The sequence below is a fragment of the Bufo bufo genome, chromosome 3, assembly GCF_905171765.1.
Source record: "Bufo bufo chromosome 3, aBufBuf1.1, whole genome shotgun sequence".
In the NCBI taxonomy this organism is placed as follows: Eukaryota; Metazoa; Chordata; class Amphibia; order Anura; family Bufonidae; genus Bufo; species Bufo bufo.
This window is the reverse complement of record NC_053391.1, coordinates 224,083,440-224,103,195: the sequence shown is the minus strand read 5'-3', so window position 1 is coordinate 224,103,195 and position 19,756 is coordinate 224,083,440. Positions and strand designations below refer to the sequence as shown.

At 41.0% G+C, this 19,756-nt stretch overlaps 1 protein-coding gene across 1 annotated transcript in view; it reads right to left on the bottom strand.

Annotated features, from left to right (window-relative positions):
- Nucleotides 1–753: 753 nt before the first annotated feature.
- Nucleotides 754–19,756, bottom strand: part of DSTYK (dual serine/threonine and tyrosine protein kinase) — a 103,419-nt gene continuing 84,416 nt past the window's right edge. Inside the window, exons 7-13 of the mRNA XM_040423984.1 lie at nt 17,166–17,295; nt 15,572–15,728; nt 14,474–14,606; nt 8,675–8,788; nt 7,299–7,413; nt 4,284–4,418; nt 754–2,781 (exon numbers count right to left, since the gene is read on the bottom strand). Coding sequence (XP_040279918.1) covers nt 2,600–2,781; nt 4,284–4,418; nt 7,299–7,413; nt 8,675–8,788; nt 14,474–14,606; nt 15,572–15,728; nt 17,166–17,295 — 966 coding nt within the window. The 3' untranslated portion in view covers nt 754–2,599. The remainder of the gene's footprint in view (nt 2,782–4,283; nt 4,419–7,298; nt 7,414–8,674; nt 8,789–14,473; nt 14,607–15,571; nt 15,729–17,165; nt 17,296–19,756) is intronic.

The window sequence follows — 19,756 nt, the reverse complement described above, 5'->3', positions numbered from 1 at the left end:
CTGATCGGTGGGAGTCAGATGCAAAAAATCTGCTATGCATTACATAAAAGGTCAGACGAAATGGCCAACCATATAATGTGTAGGGGGCCTCCTGACTCTCAGTTTAAACTACCTGGTTATTTTTTTTCTAGGGGTGATAGCCAATGCCAGACACCTGGCAAAGGGTTTTCTCCCCTCCACCCATTCAGGACTCAGAAATGTTTGGCTGAGCATGCATGTGTGTGGGGAAATGGGGTAGAGAGCCATTGGCCAGTTGACAACTAACTATTGTGGATGGCCAGTGAACAACAGACATGCATCTTATATATATAAAAAAAAAAATTAACACTGCCTGCTCTGGCAAAGAGTCTCTAACCTGTCAAGAAAAGGGAAATCTTTTCAAAGTCAGATCTTTACATCCATGTCTTCAAGTTTCATTTACCAGGATTCTTAAGATAAAAACAGGCAATTCTTAATAGTTAGGCCTGATGCACACGACCGTTGTTCTGGTCCGCATCAGAGCTTCAGTTTTTGCGGCTCAGGTGCGGACCCATTCACTTCAATGGGGTCGCAAAAGATGCGGACAGCACTCAGTGTGCTGTCCACATCCGTTGCTCCGTTCCGTGGCCCCACAAAAAAAAAAAATATAACATGTCCTATTCTTGTCAGTTTGTGGATAAGAATAGGCATATCTACAATGGGCTGCCCGTTCCGTAAATTGCAGAAGGCACACGGGCGGCTTCAGTGTTTTGCAGACCGCAAAAAAAAAAAAAACGGAACGGTCGCATGCATGAGGCCTTACTGAGAACGATGGCTGCTTGTGCATGCAGTGGACATCCTCCAGTCTACGCTGGCTTAACACATACGACATTGAAAAATTCCCTGCACGCATTACATAGGAGTCTTATGCACTGCATTACAAAAGATGAAATCCGCATTAAAGCCATAGGGATTATGCAGTGCATTTGCCTGCGGTGTAAAATTATGGTGCATGTGAAGGCACCTCGTGAGGAATACATCGGTGAATCTGTACGTCTAATACTGAAAGGTGGTAGAAGGTGGACACAATGCATTAGCAAGGCACGGTTTATTATTATAGCTTTTAATAAAATTATTAATAAACTCAGTCTGTTGACCATCAAACTTCTAAAACTTGGAGCCCATGTTACCATAGTTTACATGTCAAGTCCTTTGTGAGGTTTAACAGGAGCACAGTCATATAACAGTACAAAGGAGCACTACAAGTACAGTACATCACGGGACAGTAAGCTAGTCACTGCTCATGGCAGATAGTGTTTCATTACTAAGTAAACCAATGCACGACACATCAAAAACCATCAGCACTGTCAATTCTACTGGTCCCTGGAACACAGTGAAATGCTTAAAACTTTAGCGGAAATAGTATATAAAGTACTCTAGGTACCACTGACAGATTTTAGGTTTAGGGAATGGCCACATGTAGTGCAAACGCTGCAGATTTTCCACAGCAGAACTGCATGCAGAAAATCTGTCACATTCACAAATCTAATCCAAAACACTGCTGACTTTCTGCACTGAAATCTGCACATATCTTGACAGGCAGCGCAGATAGGTTTATTCTTGCATTAAGAAGTTTTAAAGCTTTCTAATAAACTTCATGTAATAGATTCCTCACTTCGCAAAATCCCTGCTTGCTGTCAGCTAATGGAAACATGCATTGTTTACACGTAGAGGCCGAAACCTTGCTCTGGTTGTGTCCTGCTGACATAGGTACACAGCAATAAGCCATGCTCCTTGGTGAGCAGGAGTGGTCCATTCACTGACAGCCAGCACATCTTTAAAACTTGGTGGAATTATAACAGAAAGTTGCACGAAACTTTTTATTATACATTGTTCAGATGTTGTTCCCAGAATTCTCTCCCAATACCTAGAGTTCATAATGGTATGAACCTTACTGGATGATTCCTGTAGATTTAAGAGGGTAACAGAATTAAAATGAAAATAGAAATATAAAAAGAAAAAAAAAAAAACAGAAAAAAAAAAAAAAATCTAGTGCTTTTAAAACGTGCAGCACCTTTAAACACAGAATTCGAAAAATCTTCCACACCATGGGTTGAATGCGGTGTGTCGTATAAGACCACTGACTGCGATACCAGAGGAAACAACGGCACTGACAGTGTACTGAAAATTAGGTGAAAAGTTGTATAAGAGGGGAGGTAACAGGCCTTTAAAGGGAACATCTCTGGTACAACCCAATAGTGTTCATTTGTGTATAGATTCTATTTGGAGCATAAAATTCCTTCCCAATCAAAAAAGCCACATACAGTGACTTTTCATGGAAGGAACAAGAACCCATCACTATTCCATGCTCAAGAGATGGTTCATGAGCAAGCTCTGTAAACATGCCACAATCCTATGAACAGGAACTTCTTCAAGTCTGTCCATAGCCACCAGTCCTTTGGAGTAAATAGGGTCAGAAGGCGACTACATGCGAGAACATGGAAAAGCTCATTCCATAGCGTCACTGTATTGTAAGACAACATGCACAGGGCTAGGAGTGCCAGGTCATACAAGGAGCGTTCACCTTCCTTCTGTACAAGGAGTCAGCAGGCAGCATCTAAACATCCACAAGTGCTTATCTTCAGGTTGAATCTTCCAGGTTTTTGCAAGACTCCTGGTTACGGCAAAGTCTGTCCATGATACCCTGTAACATGGGCTGCACAATGCCCAGAAGGGGTCGCTGAGAAGGGTCTCCATTCCAGCATGCCTCCATTAACTTCCAGCACTCCTCATCAAAGACTGGAAGCCTCTCAGGACGTGCTCCTGTGAGGGAAGAAGAACAGCGATAGCTTCATCTCCTAATGTTGTGACAGGGGAATGCCATCTTTAAAGAGGATCTGTCACCATGAAATGCAGCATGTTAGAGCAGGAAGAGCTCAGCAGAGTGGTACATAGTTTTGTGGGAAAAGCTTCAGTAAAACTCTGCTTTTTCTGAACTTAAACGGGTTGTCTCACGTCAGCAAATGACATTTATCATGTAGACAAAGTTAATATAAGGTACTTACTAATGTATTGTGATTGTGCATATTGCGTCCTTTGCTGGCTTTTTTCCCGATCACATTATACACTGCACGTTTCCATGGTTACAACCACCTTGCAATCCATCAGCGGTGGCCATGCTTGCAAATGGGAAAAAGCTCTAGCCAATCTTGCGGCTGGGACTGCGGCAGTGTGTATAGCCCAGAAATTTTTACTATAGGGTGCAGGCACGGCCACCTCTGGATAGCAGGGTCGTCATAACCATGGAAACAAGAAGTGTATAATCAGATAAAAAAAAAAAAAAAAAAAAGAAAAGGAGGCAATATGGCCTTGTATTAACTTTCTCTACATGACAAATGACATTTGCCGAAGTGAGACATCCCCTTTAAGTAAAAAAAAAAAAAAAAAAAGCAGAGATACAAATGAATAAACTACAGGTGTTACGGAATCTTCTTCCAAAAGCTATATAATCAATCGGTTCGGCTCCTCCCACTCTATAATATGCTGCTTGCAGATTGCATTGCATTTTGTGGTTACAGGTCCTCTTTAAAAGCTTCAGAGACACCTTTGGGGAACAATTTTTTGTATCATTGCATTTTACAGATGGGGCTAAAAAATTGTTTTTTCGTTTGGTCTTTATTAACAATTTTCTATTATTTTTCCTCCACAGTTTTCAGTTTCAGCGCATTTGAAAACTCCTGCATTCAGAGCAGCTCCCTGACGGATTCACTGTAAGGCAGAAAGAAATGGTCTGCAGAAGCACTGAAAGTGAAGGCTGTAGAACAAAAACTGTCGGAAATGTTTAATTAAGACCAATTGAAAAAGAAATAGGAGACTTAAAGGGAGTCTTCCAATGCTCCCCTCAAACTATGGGGCAGATTTCCTTTAATAAAAAGTCCAGTGGATTAACATACAGCTGTCTGTGTGCCAGAAACAAATCTATGCCAGCAATGAGCTACACGTTTCCTGGTATAGGTTCTGATAAACCTGTTGGCAGCAGCGGGCGGGCCCAGTCCTTTTCAGTACATGCAACCGACTTTCTAAAAAGTGATGTGATTTTTATTTTTTTTTTAAACCAAAGCAAAAAGGGCTTACACAAAAAATTTTGACTTTTCGATGCCAGGAAACTAGCATGCAGGGCTTGATATATTCCCCTCTTTGTGCCTAGTAATTTCTTTTTATTTTATTTGTGCCATTTTGGCTACTGCTCCTCATACTGTGCTGCTCTTAAATAGGGCACCATACTATAGACTACACTGATGACATTTTGCCAAGCAACAGTTTACCTTTTCTGACATTATTCCACAGATGGTCTTTACTTGAGCATTTCTCAAAGGCCTCTGGAAGTTTCACTGATCCTGAGCAAATATACCAAAACAGGATCCCGAATGCATAAACATCCACAGAATTGTCGTATTTTCCTATAGGAGAAATAGAACAAGGCTACAAGTCAGGCTATCTGTTTTTTGGATGCAAGTGAATCTCTACTCCGCATGTACGGCAAACAGGTGAAGTTTCAGGCTTTCACAGGTGATATGGTCAGTGTTTCAGAAAGGATACATGTTTTCTCCCTATGGGATAGTCTCAAATCGTAACTTGTTGTGGGCACTGTACTTGAGGACTGGTGTTAAATGGGTTTTTCAGCCAACCCCTGAGGTTCTCCTGAACATAAAAAACTCATTCACCTGTCCAGTCCCACCGCTGCTCTGTTCCTGGCCACTTACGGTCTTCTGCAAGACGAGGAAATGGCTTGGTCCCATTAGTGTTGACGCCAATCACAGGCAATGATGTAGCATTCAAAGCACCGCTGAGGCCTATGACTAGCCGCAGTTGTCATGGGACTAGCTGCTATCTGGTCATGCAGGGACCGGAAATGGCCGGCTACAGAGCAGAGGATGGGAACATGGACAGGTATGTGGTTTTTTTTTAAATGTTGAATGGGAGAGTTGAAAACACCCCAGGGGTCGGTTCCAATGCCAGTCCACCCCTTTAAAAGGCACTGCCCAGGATTTTCTATCCTTAGAATAAACCATGCAGAACAGGGAGCGGGTTACTGCACAAGGGACAGAGCTGTGCAGTCCCTGCACCTACTTCTGGAGCCACTTTGGAACAGCTGACTGGAGGGGGTGAGGGGTGTCAGACCCCGCCAACCAGATATTGATGGCCTATTCCAGGAAAGGCTATCAATACAAATATCCTGGTCAACTCCTTTAAGAAAGCCTGGTTCTTACAAATCTACAGCAGAATACAGCATGTCCTCAAATTCATATAATTCATACAATTAATAAAGTTAATACAAGACACTTACTAATGTATTGTTATTATCCATATTGCCTCCTTTGCTGGCTGGATTTATTTTTTTATCACATTATACATGCCTCATTTCCATGGTTACGACCACCCTGCAATCCATCAGCAGTGGCCTTGTTTGCACACTATAGAAAAAAGTGCCGGACTTCCTGGTGGCCAGGACCGTGAGAGCTCACATATGCTGGTGCTTTTTTCTATAGTGTGCAAGCATGGCCACTACTGATGGATTGCAGGGTGGTCTGTAACCATGGAAACGAGCAGTGTATAATGTGATGGAAAAACGAATCCAGCCAGCAAAGGAGGCAATATGGATAATAACAATACATTAGTAAGTGGCTTGTATTTACTTTCTCTGCATGATAAATGCCATTTGGTGAAGTGAGTAAACTCCTTTAAAGAAGTTCTCCAGGAATTAAGAAAATGAAAATACGCAAATATTACTTCATTATAAATATATTCCCAAATACATTTCATTAGTTAGAATGGCTCGTTTTGTCTAGGGAGCAATGATTAGGAGAAATAAAATGGCCGCCATCCTATTAGTGCACACAAAACCTGTCCTAATCACACAGGAGGACAAGTTACTTCACAACACTGAGCTAAAGAGCTGCCTCATCCTCCTCTCTGATCTGCTTGTCAGGGATTATGATCCTGAATACAGTTTAATATGAAATTTAGCTGAATCTTTGTGGGAATGGAGTTCATCAGGAGACATGAAGTACAGAGAGGAAGACAGGACAGGATGTGGTAATGGAGACTGCAGACAAGTGCTGCTGCTTATTGGCCACATCTGCTCATGAACTCAATTCCAACAGAGATTCAGCTAAAGATCTTACCAGCTGTATTCAGTATCAGAACATAATGCTGTCAGTGTTATACAATACATTCCAGGACTGTAAAGGTTAAAAAAGCATAAATCTATATAATGCTATGAGACCCAGTCAGTGCTGAGAGGTCAGGACAGGAGCTGTTGCATACTCACGCTGCGATCCCGGAGCGAGACACTCGCTCGTCTCAAAGTTCTTGTTGATCTCGTCAACCCATGGCAGTGCGCCTTATAGTGCGAATGTTAATGACAGATTCCATTATGGAAGCAGTCATCAGTATGCAGGAGGAATGGGAAGTGGGGAGTGTAGCACGGCGCTGGCTGTACTCACTGCTGCCAGGTCTTCTTTCAGTGTCCTGACGTTGTACAGCATAAGGACTTGGTGCGTGTAGGCACGCATATGACCTGACGCTGTGCAATATCAGGTCATGGTGCAGAGCAGTGCAGTGCAAGGCTGGCAGAAGACCAAGGAGCGGTGAGTGCCAGCGTGGTACACAGCAGGAAAGGTATTTTTTTTTATGGAGCTTGGGAGTCTGATATGAAGTCGGAGGATGAATGGGGGATCTTATCTAAGGTCTGAAGGGGGTCTGATCCCAGGTCTGATGCAGCTTGGGGGCTTAATAGGGGTCTGATCTGAGGTGTGCTGAAACATTCTTTTTTTCTTATTTTCCTCCTAAATATCGTAGGTGCATCTTATAGTCTGAAAAATATTGTATAACTGATGTCTGTCTCTGGCTCAAAAATATTACAGTATTTACATGTAACCACAAGAGGGAGCCACTACCATAGTAACAATAGAAAGAAAATACTCCTGTTCATGGAAATGGTTTGTTAGCTGGGCTATGCCAAACTGAAACTAAAAATCCTAAACAGATGTCCATAGAACGGAGCAGGACTGATCATGTACTATTGTGTGGATAGATTCTGTAGTAGTATTACTATACAGAGAACATTACATGTAGAAGTATTCCATAAGATCTGTCACCACATTACTATAGGTTATGTAGTAATGTGTGGACAAGTTCAGTATTGTGAATATACAGAGAACGTCACCAGATTATATAATATATTATACGCCTTATCTTTCCAATTGAGCCTCTAAAAGCATGTATAATAGATAATGTCCAAAATGATTTCCATATATAGGTTTGAATGTGAGATTTACCTGAAAAGAGCTCTGGTGCCATGTGTATAGGAGTTCCTACAATGCTGCCAGACATCATAGCCTCCGGCTTGCAGAAACCCAGATCAGTTATCTTTGCCCTGTTCGTTTTATCCAACTGTAAAAGTATTAAACACAATACAATGCATATGTTTGCCAGCGTCACAACAGAAATGTTGAAATAGACCAGGCATCCTCAAACTGCGGCCCTCCAGCTGTCTTAAAACTACAACTCCCACAATGCCCTGCTGTAGGCTGATACCTGTAGGCTGTTCGGGCATGCTGGGAGTTGTAGTTTTGCAACAGCTGGAGGGCCGCAGTTTGAGGATGCCTGCAGTAGACAATCACTGCATACATCTATACCGCATGGAGTGAGAGTAGGAACTACAGATACCACAGGGAGCCTTATGTGGCATGGTTCCAAACAAACAGAACGGACCCCAAGGCAAGTGTGAATATCACCATATATACCACCTATTTTGGCATTGAGAATAAGCTTTGCAGGGTTTGGACTGCTATGGGAGAGTTTTCTAGGCATGCCCTGTGATCTGTGCAAGGAAGGAGTAGGTAAGAGGAGACCATCGCCTATTGTAAATGGTGGATCCGGTGTCTGTCAAGTTATCCATTTCACCCATCCAATATCGGTCATTGTAATCCTACCTGTGATAATGAGAGGACTGCGGAAAAGTAATCTCTACAGACCAAGAAGTGTCACCTGGGCTTAGTGGTCAGTGTGAAAACTGCTGAATATTAATATGCAAATCATCGGTCTTATAATACCCAAGCTACACCCATTTCTTTGGCGGGCCCCTCCTTTGCCGCTGCCTGGCCCTGTCAAAGCAGCCAGTGAGGGGCCTGGCCACAGAAATGAGTAAAGCTTGGGTGCAACAAGAGCAATGGCGACGTCTTCATTGCGTCAAAGGCCTAACTTGCATATTGAAAAAGTATCATAACTCAGGAAAGGAGCCTCGGATCAACAGAAAAAAAAAAACGTGTTTTAATCAGGTTAAATATGGCTGTGTGTCTATGCAGTTGGATAGGGGGGGGGTCGCTGGTAACCGATCCCCTTAATTAAAGGGTATACATATCTTAGGGTGGGTTCACATCACGTGGACTCTGCAAGAAACAAAAATGTGGTGTGCTGCATTTTAGTATCCTTTTTCCCTCCAACATATACATCAAACGGATGGGAAACACGTAAAAACGTGATGTGAACCCACCCTTAGATATTCATCGCGTGTCTAGCGAGTGGAGAAAGCCAGACACCATTCATTACTTTGGCCCAAAAATAAAATTAGGGAAAAGGGAAAGAAAAAAACACCTCCACAGACCCTTTAGAACACCAAATAGTTAGCAGGTTTCTACTTCTAGCTTCTTACCAGTACATTCTTTAGCTTAATATCTCTGTGGACCAGGCCCTGGCTGTGTAGAAAACGGATGCCTTCCACCACATCTAAGGCAATCTGCAATCGGATCTCCAGAGCAAGCCCAGACTGTGAAGAAAACAGAGCTCTGTAGTAGAGTATAGAGTGTGAATCAGGGATTTCCTAATAACCTTATGGTCCCTTTACACAGGACGACAATCTAGCAGATTGTCGGGAAGGAAGCGTTCCTTCCAGACAATCTGCTGATCGCCAGCAGAGGAGATCGCTGCATTTACATGGAGATCTCCTCCAGAATATGAGGAGCAGCGATTGCAGTCTCATTTCCCGAACGCAGATTGTGTGTACACAGCCAATGGGAAACGATGCAGCACAAAAGATCCAATTACCCGATGAACGAGCATAAACGTATAATACAATTATTGTATTCTCTGACGTACAGTACAGACCAAAAGTTTGGACACACCTTCTCATTCAAAGAGTTTTCTTTATTTTCATGACTATGAAGGCATCAAAACTATGAATTAACACATGTGGAATTATATACATAACAAACAAGTGTGAAACAACTGAAAATATGTCATATTCTAGGTTCTTCAAAGTAGCCACCTTTTGCTTTGATTACTGCTTTGCACACTCTTGGCATTCTCTTGATGAGCTTCAAGAGGTAGTCCCCTGAAATGAATGGTCTTCCAACAGTCTTGAAGGAGTTCCCAGAGATGCTTAGCACTTGTTGGCCCTTTTGCCTTCACTCTGCGGTCCAGCTCACCCCAAACCATCTCGATTGGGTTCAGGTCCGGTGACTGTGGAGGCCAGGTCATCTGGCGCAGCACCCCATCACTCTCCTTCATGGTCAAATAGCCCTTACTTTCAAAGTTTTCCCAATTTTTCGGCTGACTGACCTTCATTTCTTAAAGTAAAGTAATGATGGCCACTCGTTTTTCTTTACTTAGAATTTATATTATGGCAATAAAAAAGCAGCTAACAGTCTATTCAGTAGGACTATCAGCTGTGTATCCACCTGACTTCTCAATGCAACTGATGGTCCCAACCCCATTTATAAGGCAAGAAATCCCACTTATTAAACCTGACAGGGCACACCTGTGAAGTGAAAACCATTTCAGGGGACTACCTCTTGAAGCTCATCAAGAGAATATCAAGAGTGTGCAAAGCAGTAATCAAAGCAAAAGGTGGCTACTTTGAAGAACCTAGAATATGACATATTTTCAGATGTTTCACACTTGTTTGTTATGTATATAATTCCACGTGTTAATTCATAGTTTTAATGCCTTCAGTGTGAATCTACAATTTTCATAGTCATGAAAATAAAGAAAACTCTTTGAATGAGAAGGTGTGTCCAAACTTTTGGTCTGTACTGTATATATATATATATATATATATATATATATATATATATATATATATATATATATATATATATATATATAATATATATATATATATATTGCTCTCTTTTGGGGAGGTAGCTGCTTGTACTTGAGAGACCTGCAGAGAGGAGGTTGCTTGGAGCTTTACATCAAACAAGAAAATGCCATAATAAACACCCCATATAATACGTTCCCCATATATTAGCATGCTACAGTTTTACACATAGGTATATAATAAAAAAAAAGCATGCAACTAGATCAGGCATGGCCAACCTGCGGCTCTGCAGCCGTTGTAAAACTACAACTCCCACCATGCCCTGCTGTAGGCAGTCTGAGCATGGTGGGAGTTGTAGTTTTGCAACAGCTGGAGAGCCTCGAGTTGGCCATCCCTGAACTAGATCAGGCAATTTTTTCCTCCTTCATGAGCAGGCACACCGTAATTTATTTCTGTTCAGTTATTTAGGCCAGGCAATGCTCCTGGAGAAAAAGTAAAATGTAAAGAAAAACCTTTTATCCAGGAGGAAAAAAAAAAAAAAGGGCTCTCTATGCCACCTCTTGGATGGCTACCCTATAATGCAGTGTACGGCCTTTTAAACAGGCCAGGGAACAATGACGTGATAATATCTCAAGTCACTTCAGTTTCAAGGCATGTTGGAAAAGGACAGACACTGGACTTATACGGTAGCCATCCAATAGGTGGTACTAGAAAGTCTGCTTTTGTACTCCTGGATAATGCTACTTTTACATGCCCATGTGTTAAATGCAGTCCGCGTGATGGCCTCATTTGCCGGACCCACCGGGGCTTACGTGAACCTGGTAATCAATGATGCGTTAGTTCCAGCCTGCCTATGGGTCTAATGTCCGGTACTCAAATCATGTTGTGTGTACAGGACAGTAGACCCATGGCTGGGCTGGAACTCACAGCATCATAGGTCAATATTATGCAGCAAGTTCAGCTCACATGAGCTGCGGTCGATCCAGAAAATGTGGCCGGGACGCGGTTCAATCGCATTAAGTGGACCACACACGGCCACGTGAAAAATCAGCCCAAGTGTATATTAACATTCCAAGTAATTTTGTATCAAACTGTAAAGTTTAGTAAAAGATAAAGAAATATTTGAGTTCATACATTCCCTTTTTAACCATGTCTGCATGCACACATCAGTTTTTCCCTTACCGTCACAGTACCATTACTCTGGTCTTCAATGTCTGTTCCAGCTTTCTTGGCTGCAGTGGCGACATGGCCATATACGCACATGACCACTGTGCAGTCCATCACTGACCTCAGTGCCCTCATGGGTTATAAGGGCATGTCGCCGCTGCAGCCAAGTAAATAAAGACAATAGTAGCAGTGCTGAAACTGAGGGCATAAATAGGTAAGTAATGCATAGTTTTATCATGTTCACCCTCTTCCCCCAGGGCAATTTTTTCCCCAAACCGGACAACCCATTTAATTCGGAACCATATAATGTGTGCTTACGTATTAGCGGATATTGCCTATACCTACTGTTTCGGGTACGAGATTTTGCTCATTGTCTGACAAGCTTCAGGGGATTTGAGAGATTTCCTTTTTGCACTGAAAATGTCTATTTATACAATAATGGTGTGACAGCTACTATTATAACCCAGGACACAACGCTTAAGGTGTACCCAAGTCTTCACACATCTTATTAAGAATCTATTCTAAATGGGATGGAAATGATTTTGTAATGTACTTGCTCTGCCATTACTCTGCACTAATGTGGTATGCAGACTATTAGAAGAGCTGAGCGAGTGCGATAGGCACATGAACCTTAGGTGCCTATTTCGCTAGGAAAAGTTTAAAAAAAAATAAAAAAAAAATATTATTAATATTTAACACACCTTAAAAGGGATGTCTATCTTCAGCAAATGGCAGCCAACCAGGCCCTGAAGCCAAGAGGCAGCCAACCAGGCCCTGAAGCCAAGAGGCAGCCAACCAGGCCCTGAAGCCAAACAAATATTCCTATCAATTCCTAACAAATAACCTATCAATCATGCTAAAGGCACCAAACAGATTCATACCAACCACACAACACAAATATTCACTGTATAACTTAAGTTCATACGGTGTTCCTTATTTCACAGCCCTGGAGGCTGCATGCTCCAGGCTCCTCTGTCTGGAGGACAGGAAACCACACTGAGGGAGGAAATGGGTGTTCCCTTTTTGATTGCTCTGGGGCTTCCTGTCCAGTTGTGGGGGCGGATTCATCTCTCTCTATGGTGCGGTCATGGGTAAATTGAAAAAAGTCCCACAATTAAGCCAAGGTTTTGGGGATTTTGACACTGCGTTCACTGTGCGCTAAAAATTACATGACTACCTTATTCTGCAGCTCAATACTTGCAGGATAACAGACCGAACTGGATGGACAAAATGTCTTTTTTCGGCCTTATGTACTATGTTACTAATACGAATATGGTGAATATTATTACTTAAAAAAAACCAAAAAAAAAACCACACCTTTGAAAAAAATTATTTGCATCGCTATTTTCTGACAGCCATAACTTTTTTAGACGTCTGTCCACAGACCTTTATGAGGGCTTGTTTTTTTTGCGAGACGAACTGTAGTTTTCATTAGTACCATTTTTGTGGTATGTATGATTTTTTGATTACGGTTACTCAACACAGCACATAGACTTCTACTTAAATTATTTAACAGGTTTTCATCAAGATTTGAACCGCAGACCTGCTATATAGCAAGCCAAAGAGTTACCATTACACTACAGACCTGCTCTGTTGGAAGGGATGAATTTTTTGTGCTTAAGTTATTTTCTTCACAGGAATAATGTTAAATAAATCGTATATTGCTGAAATGAAGGGAAAAAAAATGGTGCCATTTACCAATCACCATAAATAATGTGTTCACTATATTATACAGCTTATTATGAGATTACAGGGATACCAAATTATAATAAGTATGTTCCAAAAACTCTTTTTTTTTTCTTTTTTCTTCCAAGCAACAATTCCTTTACAGAAAATTGTAACTTTTACCATAAAAGAAAAAAGCTGGAAAGTATAAATTCTATTTTTTGCCATAAGGATTACTTTACAGGTCTCAGTGAGATTTGAACCACATATCTTATCATATTTTTATTAAATATCATAAAACAGTATTTGGTATCTCTGTAATCATAATAATATGTTTACTATATTGTACAGGTTATTTTGGCAAAAGGCGTAAATAAAAACAGTTTGGCTGTATGGAGCCCTGAAATTCCTGATGGCAGCCCTGGATCCAAGCCTGCTTGAAGCCCTGCTGGAAAAAAAGAAACTCCCTAAGACACAGCACCTTTGCTGACATCACATCTACAGGGCAGGGTCCAGTAGGAAGAGCAGACCACCACCCTGAGAGGCAAGGTCGCTGATGACGTTGGGGCACATTTATTAAGACCGGTGTTTTAGACGCTGGTCTTAAGCCCCTAAGCAGCTGGCGGTTCCACCGAAGTTATGAAGAGGCGCCAGCATCTTTATAACTTCGGCGGATTGTCCCCCAGTTCTAAATGTAGACCTTCTACGCCTACTCCCTTCCGCGCCACGCTGCAATCTACACCTGAAATACGCCTAATTTAGGAGTGTTTCAGATTGATAAAAGACCTCCGTTGAGTCTATAGGGCAAAGCCTTACTACGCCTCGGAGGTTGATGTGATGTCATCAGGATAGGGAACCAACACAGTGGAAAATGTGATAGAGATATAGAGAGCAGGAAAACGGGGCATTACATATAAACAGTCACTATTAGGGTCCATTCACACGTCCGTTTTTTCTTTCCTGATCTGTTCCGTTTTTTCAGGAACAGATCTGGACCAGATCTGGACCCATTCATTTTCAATGGGTCCTGGAAAAAATCAGACATTGAGCTGTCCGTTTTTTTCCAGGACCCATTGAAAATGAATGGGTCCAGATCTGGTCCAGATCTATTCCTGAAAAAACGGAACAGATCAGGAAAGAAAAAACGGACGTGTGAATAGACCCTTAGTAAGTGGTAACATGTGTTGTACCTCTTTAAATGACTGAGAATTTGCACTGAATCTTTTCCCATAAACCTATACATCAATCTTCTCAGCATCTCCTGTTCTATAACATTCTCCCCAAAGAGAACACTGCATTTTCATGGTGACAGTTTTGCTTTAAGTTGGTTGTACAGGATTAGAAATAAATGGCTGCTTTCTTCCAAAAGCAGTGGCACATAGTCCATGGGTTTTCTCCGGTATTGCAGCTCAGCTCCAGTAAAATGAACAGAGCCGAGTTGCAATACCACACAAAACTAATTGACAAATGTGCCAATATCTTTTTTTTTCTACTACCGGGGAACCCCTTTTTGACATTATTGCATTCCAACTACATTTTAGAAAAGCAGCACCATTTAGAAGAAAAGCTCAGTGCACTGACCTTAAGACCTGCATAGAGGTCCCTATGAAGACGTTCTGTGATCAGCAGGACGGCAATGCTTGAGCCTCCACCATAGCTGTAATCAATCACAGAACCGTGCAAATCCACTAGGCGCTCGTGTTTTGGCAGCGACCTAGAAGAGCAGAAATAACACAAACCATCAAATGGTTATAAACTGGGACGGCATGGAGATGTGGCCGTGACAAATAGGCTTTATGCTGCATTATTTTGATAGATACTGTTTTTCAGTTGTCCACACATTTTAGTAATATTTAGAAGTGTAACGTTACTGCACACTAAAGTTGTAACATGGGTTTTGCCTTTCTACCATTATTTTAATATGACACTTCGTGACTTCTTTAAATTCAGCAGCTCCTGCATATGAGACTTATTTCATATTCCAAAAGTTAATTCATTAATAGGATAAAAATAAGCAGATATCGTTCTTTCGGTTCAGGATGCTTCTCTAGAATCACAATGTGGATCTGCCATCATTCTATACTGGAGTAAGTATAAGGGTATGGCTACATGGCGACATGTCACGGTCAGGTTGCAGAGTAGCGATGCTATAGTGATCCCATAGACATGAAGGGGATTGCTGAGCGGGTTGCAAAAAAAAACAAAAAACGGCAGTGCTGGATTTTTTTTTTTTTGAGACTCGCGCAGCAATCCCATCAATCTCTATGGGATCATCATTCCTTTGCTATTCTGGCCACAAGACATGTTGCGCGACCAGTGGTGCGGTCTAGCCATACCCTAAAAGACTGTGGGGGAAATTTATCAAACAGGTGTAATGGAAAACTAGCTTAGTTGCCCATAGCAACCAATCAGATTCCACCTTTCATTTTCTAAAGGAGCTCTGAAAAATGAAAGGTGGAATCTGATTGGTTGCTATGGGAAACTAAGACAGTTCTACTTTACATCAGTTTTGATGAATCTCCCTAATTGATAGCATATCCCAAACTTGTGTAATGCACATGAAAGTGAGGGGAGGCTGCCCGATACTTGTAAGAGAACCAAGTTCCCACAGTTCTAGTTTTCCGCCTATAACTGTACAAAGACTTTCACAGGGTTACCTGTATAATACAGACAGCTTACCTCATGTAGTGAAACTCCAGTGCCAGGTCATTCCAATGCTTGTCATCTGGGGGTACAACAGACTTTAGAGCACAAGGGAAATGGCCTCCCCAACTATCACACAAGTACACAACACCGTACTGTCCCCTTCCCAGCTCTCGGCCCAGTCTTGGCTTGCCTGCAGATTTAAAAAATGAGAGGGAAATACAGATAGAAAAGCTGGAAATATAAAAAGGGCTTAAAAATTTATTTCTTTTTTTTTAAATTAAAAAAAAGTTTGCCCATTGCTACAGAATATGCCATAAGTCTTTGATCAGTGTGTGTCCCATCTCTCGAGAATGGAGGTCGGGGACCACCTCCCACAGTCACTCTGAATGGCTCTCTCTATTCATGTCTATGGGAAACCAGACGAGTAAGCGTGATCTGCCATTTTTGGAAGTCCTCAACGCCCTTCTCAGGATCGGTGGGATGGTAAAGGAAAAACTGTTTAATGCAGCCGATTTTAATTTTTAACTTCTGTTAAAGGCAAATTTTAGATCACGAGTCACAATAGCATGCAATATTGAAACAACTTACAGCCTTAAGATCCATTCACACGACTATGTGAATGGGTCTGCATCCGTTCTGCAATTTTGCGGAACAAGTGTGAACCCATTCCTTTCACTGTGTGCTGTCCACATCCGTATGTCCGTTCTGCGGCCCTGCAAAAATATAGAGCATGTCCTATTCTTGTCTGCAATCGCGGACAAGAATAGGCATTTTCTATACAGCGCTGGCCATGTGCGATCCGCAAAATGCGGAAAACACACAGCCAGTATCCATGTTATGCGGATCCGTAATTTGTGGACCGCAAAACACTTAGTCGTGTGAATGTAGCCTTACACTTCATTTTGGAAGCATTATAACAGCAGGGACAACTTATCCCCTGCAGGGTGACTGGCCACTATAGTAGTATACCTCCTGCAGATGCTGCTACTGGGTCTGCAGGCTGAGAGTAGTGCCACCTTGTGGACTGTCACAACTGGCCGCATACATGATAAATACAACAAATATACAAAATGGCTATCCTTTTTTCTCAGCCATCTACTAAGGGGGTCATGATCTGCGACTTCTCCCCGCTACACTAAGAGGGTCATTTATTAAAGAGAAATACGCCTAAATTAGGCATATCTGTGGCGCAGATTGACGCGCAAAAGGTCCCTTACGCCGCAATGTGCAACTTTTCTCCACTCACACCAGGTCTATAAAAAAAAAGAAAAAAAAAAGTGTTTGTGAGCAGGGAAGGGGACGGGTCAGGAACCTGTCTCATTTCCCATTTTCTGCGACTATTCCAAGTGGTACCTTGGAACGGAACCAAAGTACGGTAAAAGGTTTTTTTACAGTAGAAATTAATTTCTGAAGTTATTACCCGAACTCCCGCGAGACTTCGCAAAGTAATAACTTCAGCTCGTCTGAGCCGATACATTCTAATACTGTACGGAGCGCTCGCGCTAGTTATATGCGAATCGACTTCGGATGTTTCACCTGAAGTCGATTCGCTCATCCCTAATTGTGGTGACAGATTCCCTTTAAGGAGTTTTGCTACCAAAAGTTCAACAGGCACACAGTCTCTTACCATGTAGCAGAACATCCCGCAGAGATCTACTTTCCAGTGATAGTCGTGCCAAGCGCGGGGCATGATCCTTACGAACCTTTAGCCAAAGATCTTCAGTTTTTTCAAGTCTGCCAGAGTGACCAACCTCAAGCTTTAAAAAAAAAAAAATAAATAAATAAAAATAAAAACCATTGCCAAGAACAAAACCTTTTGAGAAAATGTAGTTCTTAAAAAGGGGTTTGTCATTTGAGATCCAGCTTTAAAGGGGTTTTGCGGTATCCTAAAAAAATCATTTCATTGTGTAAACCTCGACTAGGGTAAGGGGAAAAAAAGTAAAAAATTTATACCCGGGTGGTCATAAAAATGTGTGTATAAATTTTCCAGATCTCAATTATGTGGATCTAATATACATACATCGTGTATATAAATTGAAATAAAAAGATATCCCAGCTAAGACTAACTCTACGAATGGTCAACCTGGTTTATCCTACAGATTTTTGTTATTAAAAGCTCAAAATTCCAAAACTGTCGACCATGAGGAAATCGTGCAAGAACAGGCTGCCAGAAGCTTTATTATTTCGGAGCATGTGCCTGTAGCACTTACAAGGTTATATATGAAAACTGTTTGATAATTTCTACATGTGACCCTGACTATACAACATCTCTGCTTGCCATCAATGCATGAAAAAAATTTTTTTTTTATTCCAGGTTGTGAATATAATGTTTTTCTCTTAGGTGGACAGAGCTTTTATACAGTACTAAAACGACTGATTAACTCCCACGCCTCCCACCTGGGCGTGGGGCTTATCTATACTGCGCACATTTCCCTCATACCAATGTCATACTTCTTCCTCATACACTTTCCTCATACAACTATTCTGCATTTACCTTTATTATACTGAACGTTACAAAAACTACACCTATATTCTGCCATCCAGAGCTGCAGTCTTAGTTCTGCAGTGTTATTCTTCTTGTCAACACCAATGAAAGTCAATAAGGTCAGTTGGCTGCCTTTAGGATCTCTCACTCAATACATATAGTACAGCACCATGGTTTCCATTCTGAACAGTAGTATTAAATAAACTCCAGGAAGAATAAACGAATATATGTATTCTTGCTTGGAATGTATGTTTTATTGTTTGACTGCGGCAATTTCTTAGTTACGTTTCGACCATTTAAAGGTAAAAAGAAAAAAATAAATCATAACAAATCTCCAGCATTATCTTGGGTAACATCAATGTATATTACAGAACACAAAACCAGATTAGTTACAAACTTTTTGCCATATCATAGATTAAACATATAGGAATATATGGTGTAGAAACAATCAGTATAATATAAAGACAGGATAATGCAGTAATATAGGTGGTCATATGTAGGGTGCGTTGATTCCTCCAAAAAACGGAACGTGGGCCGACACAGGTGAGAGTCACACTAAATGTAGGAGGATAATGATGATGATGATAATAATAATAATAATAATAATAATAATAATAATAATAATAATAATAATAATAATAAGTAAAGGCATTTACAAAGGCAGACATATATAAAGGCGGACATATATGAGGGCAACAGGGTATAGCTCTTACTGGAAAAAGGATAACTAGCCAAAGTATAGTTGAGTTTGGAGAAATAGAACCTAGTAAGGGTCTAGGGAGAAGGATGTATAGTGGTGAGGTTACCTGGTGCCGCTGGTGACCGAGAGAATATTGGAGGTGTGGGCTCAGTAAGGGAGATGTGCATCTGCGCAGGAGTAATGCGGGACACGTGTTCTATTTAAGAGCGCAATATCATGGGTCAGACATGCGCAGTATGTAGTGTGTCAAGTCTCGGTATGGGGTCTGCTATGTATGGAACGCAAAGCCATATGTGAAGCGCATTATAAGGTCAAGGAATAGAGATATTTACAATAAAGACATGTCAAAACTTGGCAAAGACTTAAGGTAGTGAAGCAAAATAAAAATATAAAAAGAAAGGAAAAAGAAAGAGGAAAATGGGAATGGCAAAGAAATTAGAAGAAAAAAAAAATGAAAACAAAAATAGTATAACGTAATAGAAAAGGTAAAAAGGGGAAAAAAAAATATAAAAAATTTATAAAAAAAAAAAATATGTAGTGCAAAAGAAAAATAAAAAAAATATACAAGAAAAATGTATATAAAAAGGGACAAAATAATCATTTGGTTTTAATTTTTTATATTTATTTTTATTATTTTCTTCCATACCTTAGTTTGAAAAAGGCTTTAAATGGCTGAAACGTCACTAAGAAATTGCCGCAGTCAAACAATAAAACATACATTCCAAGCAAGAATACATATTTTCATTTCTTCCTGGAGTTTATTTACTACTACTAAATGAGGTGGGAACCCGACTCCAGTGAACCTATCTTTAAGAAGAGCTGTGTGCGACTAAGCTTTTTCTACGTTACATTCTTAACAGGCATCTCATACATCAGTTTACTGCAGACTGGCTGTATAAATCAAAAGTAAATTAACAGATTATGCTATATGCTGAGATCAAAGTAACATACGATAGTTTGTAATGCTGAAAAAAGACAAGTCCATCCAGTTCAGCCTATCACCCTGCAAAGTTGATCTAGAGAAAGTAAAACA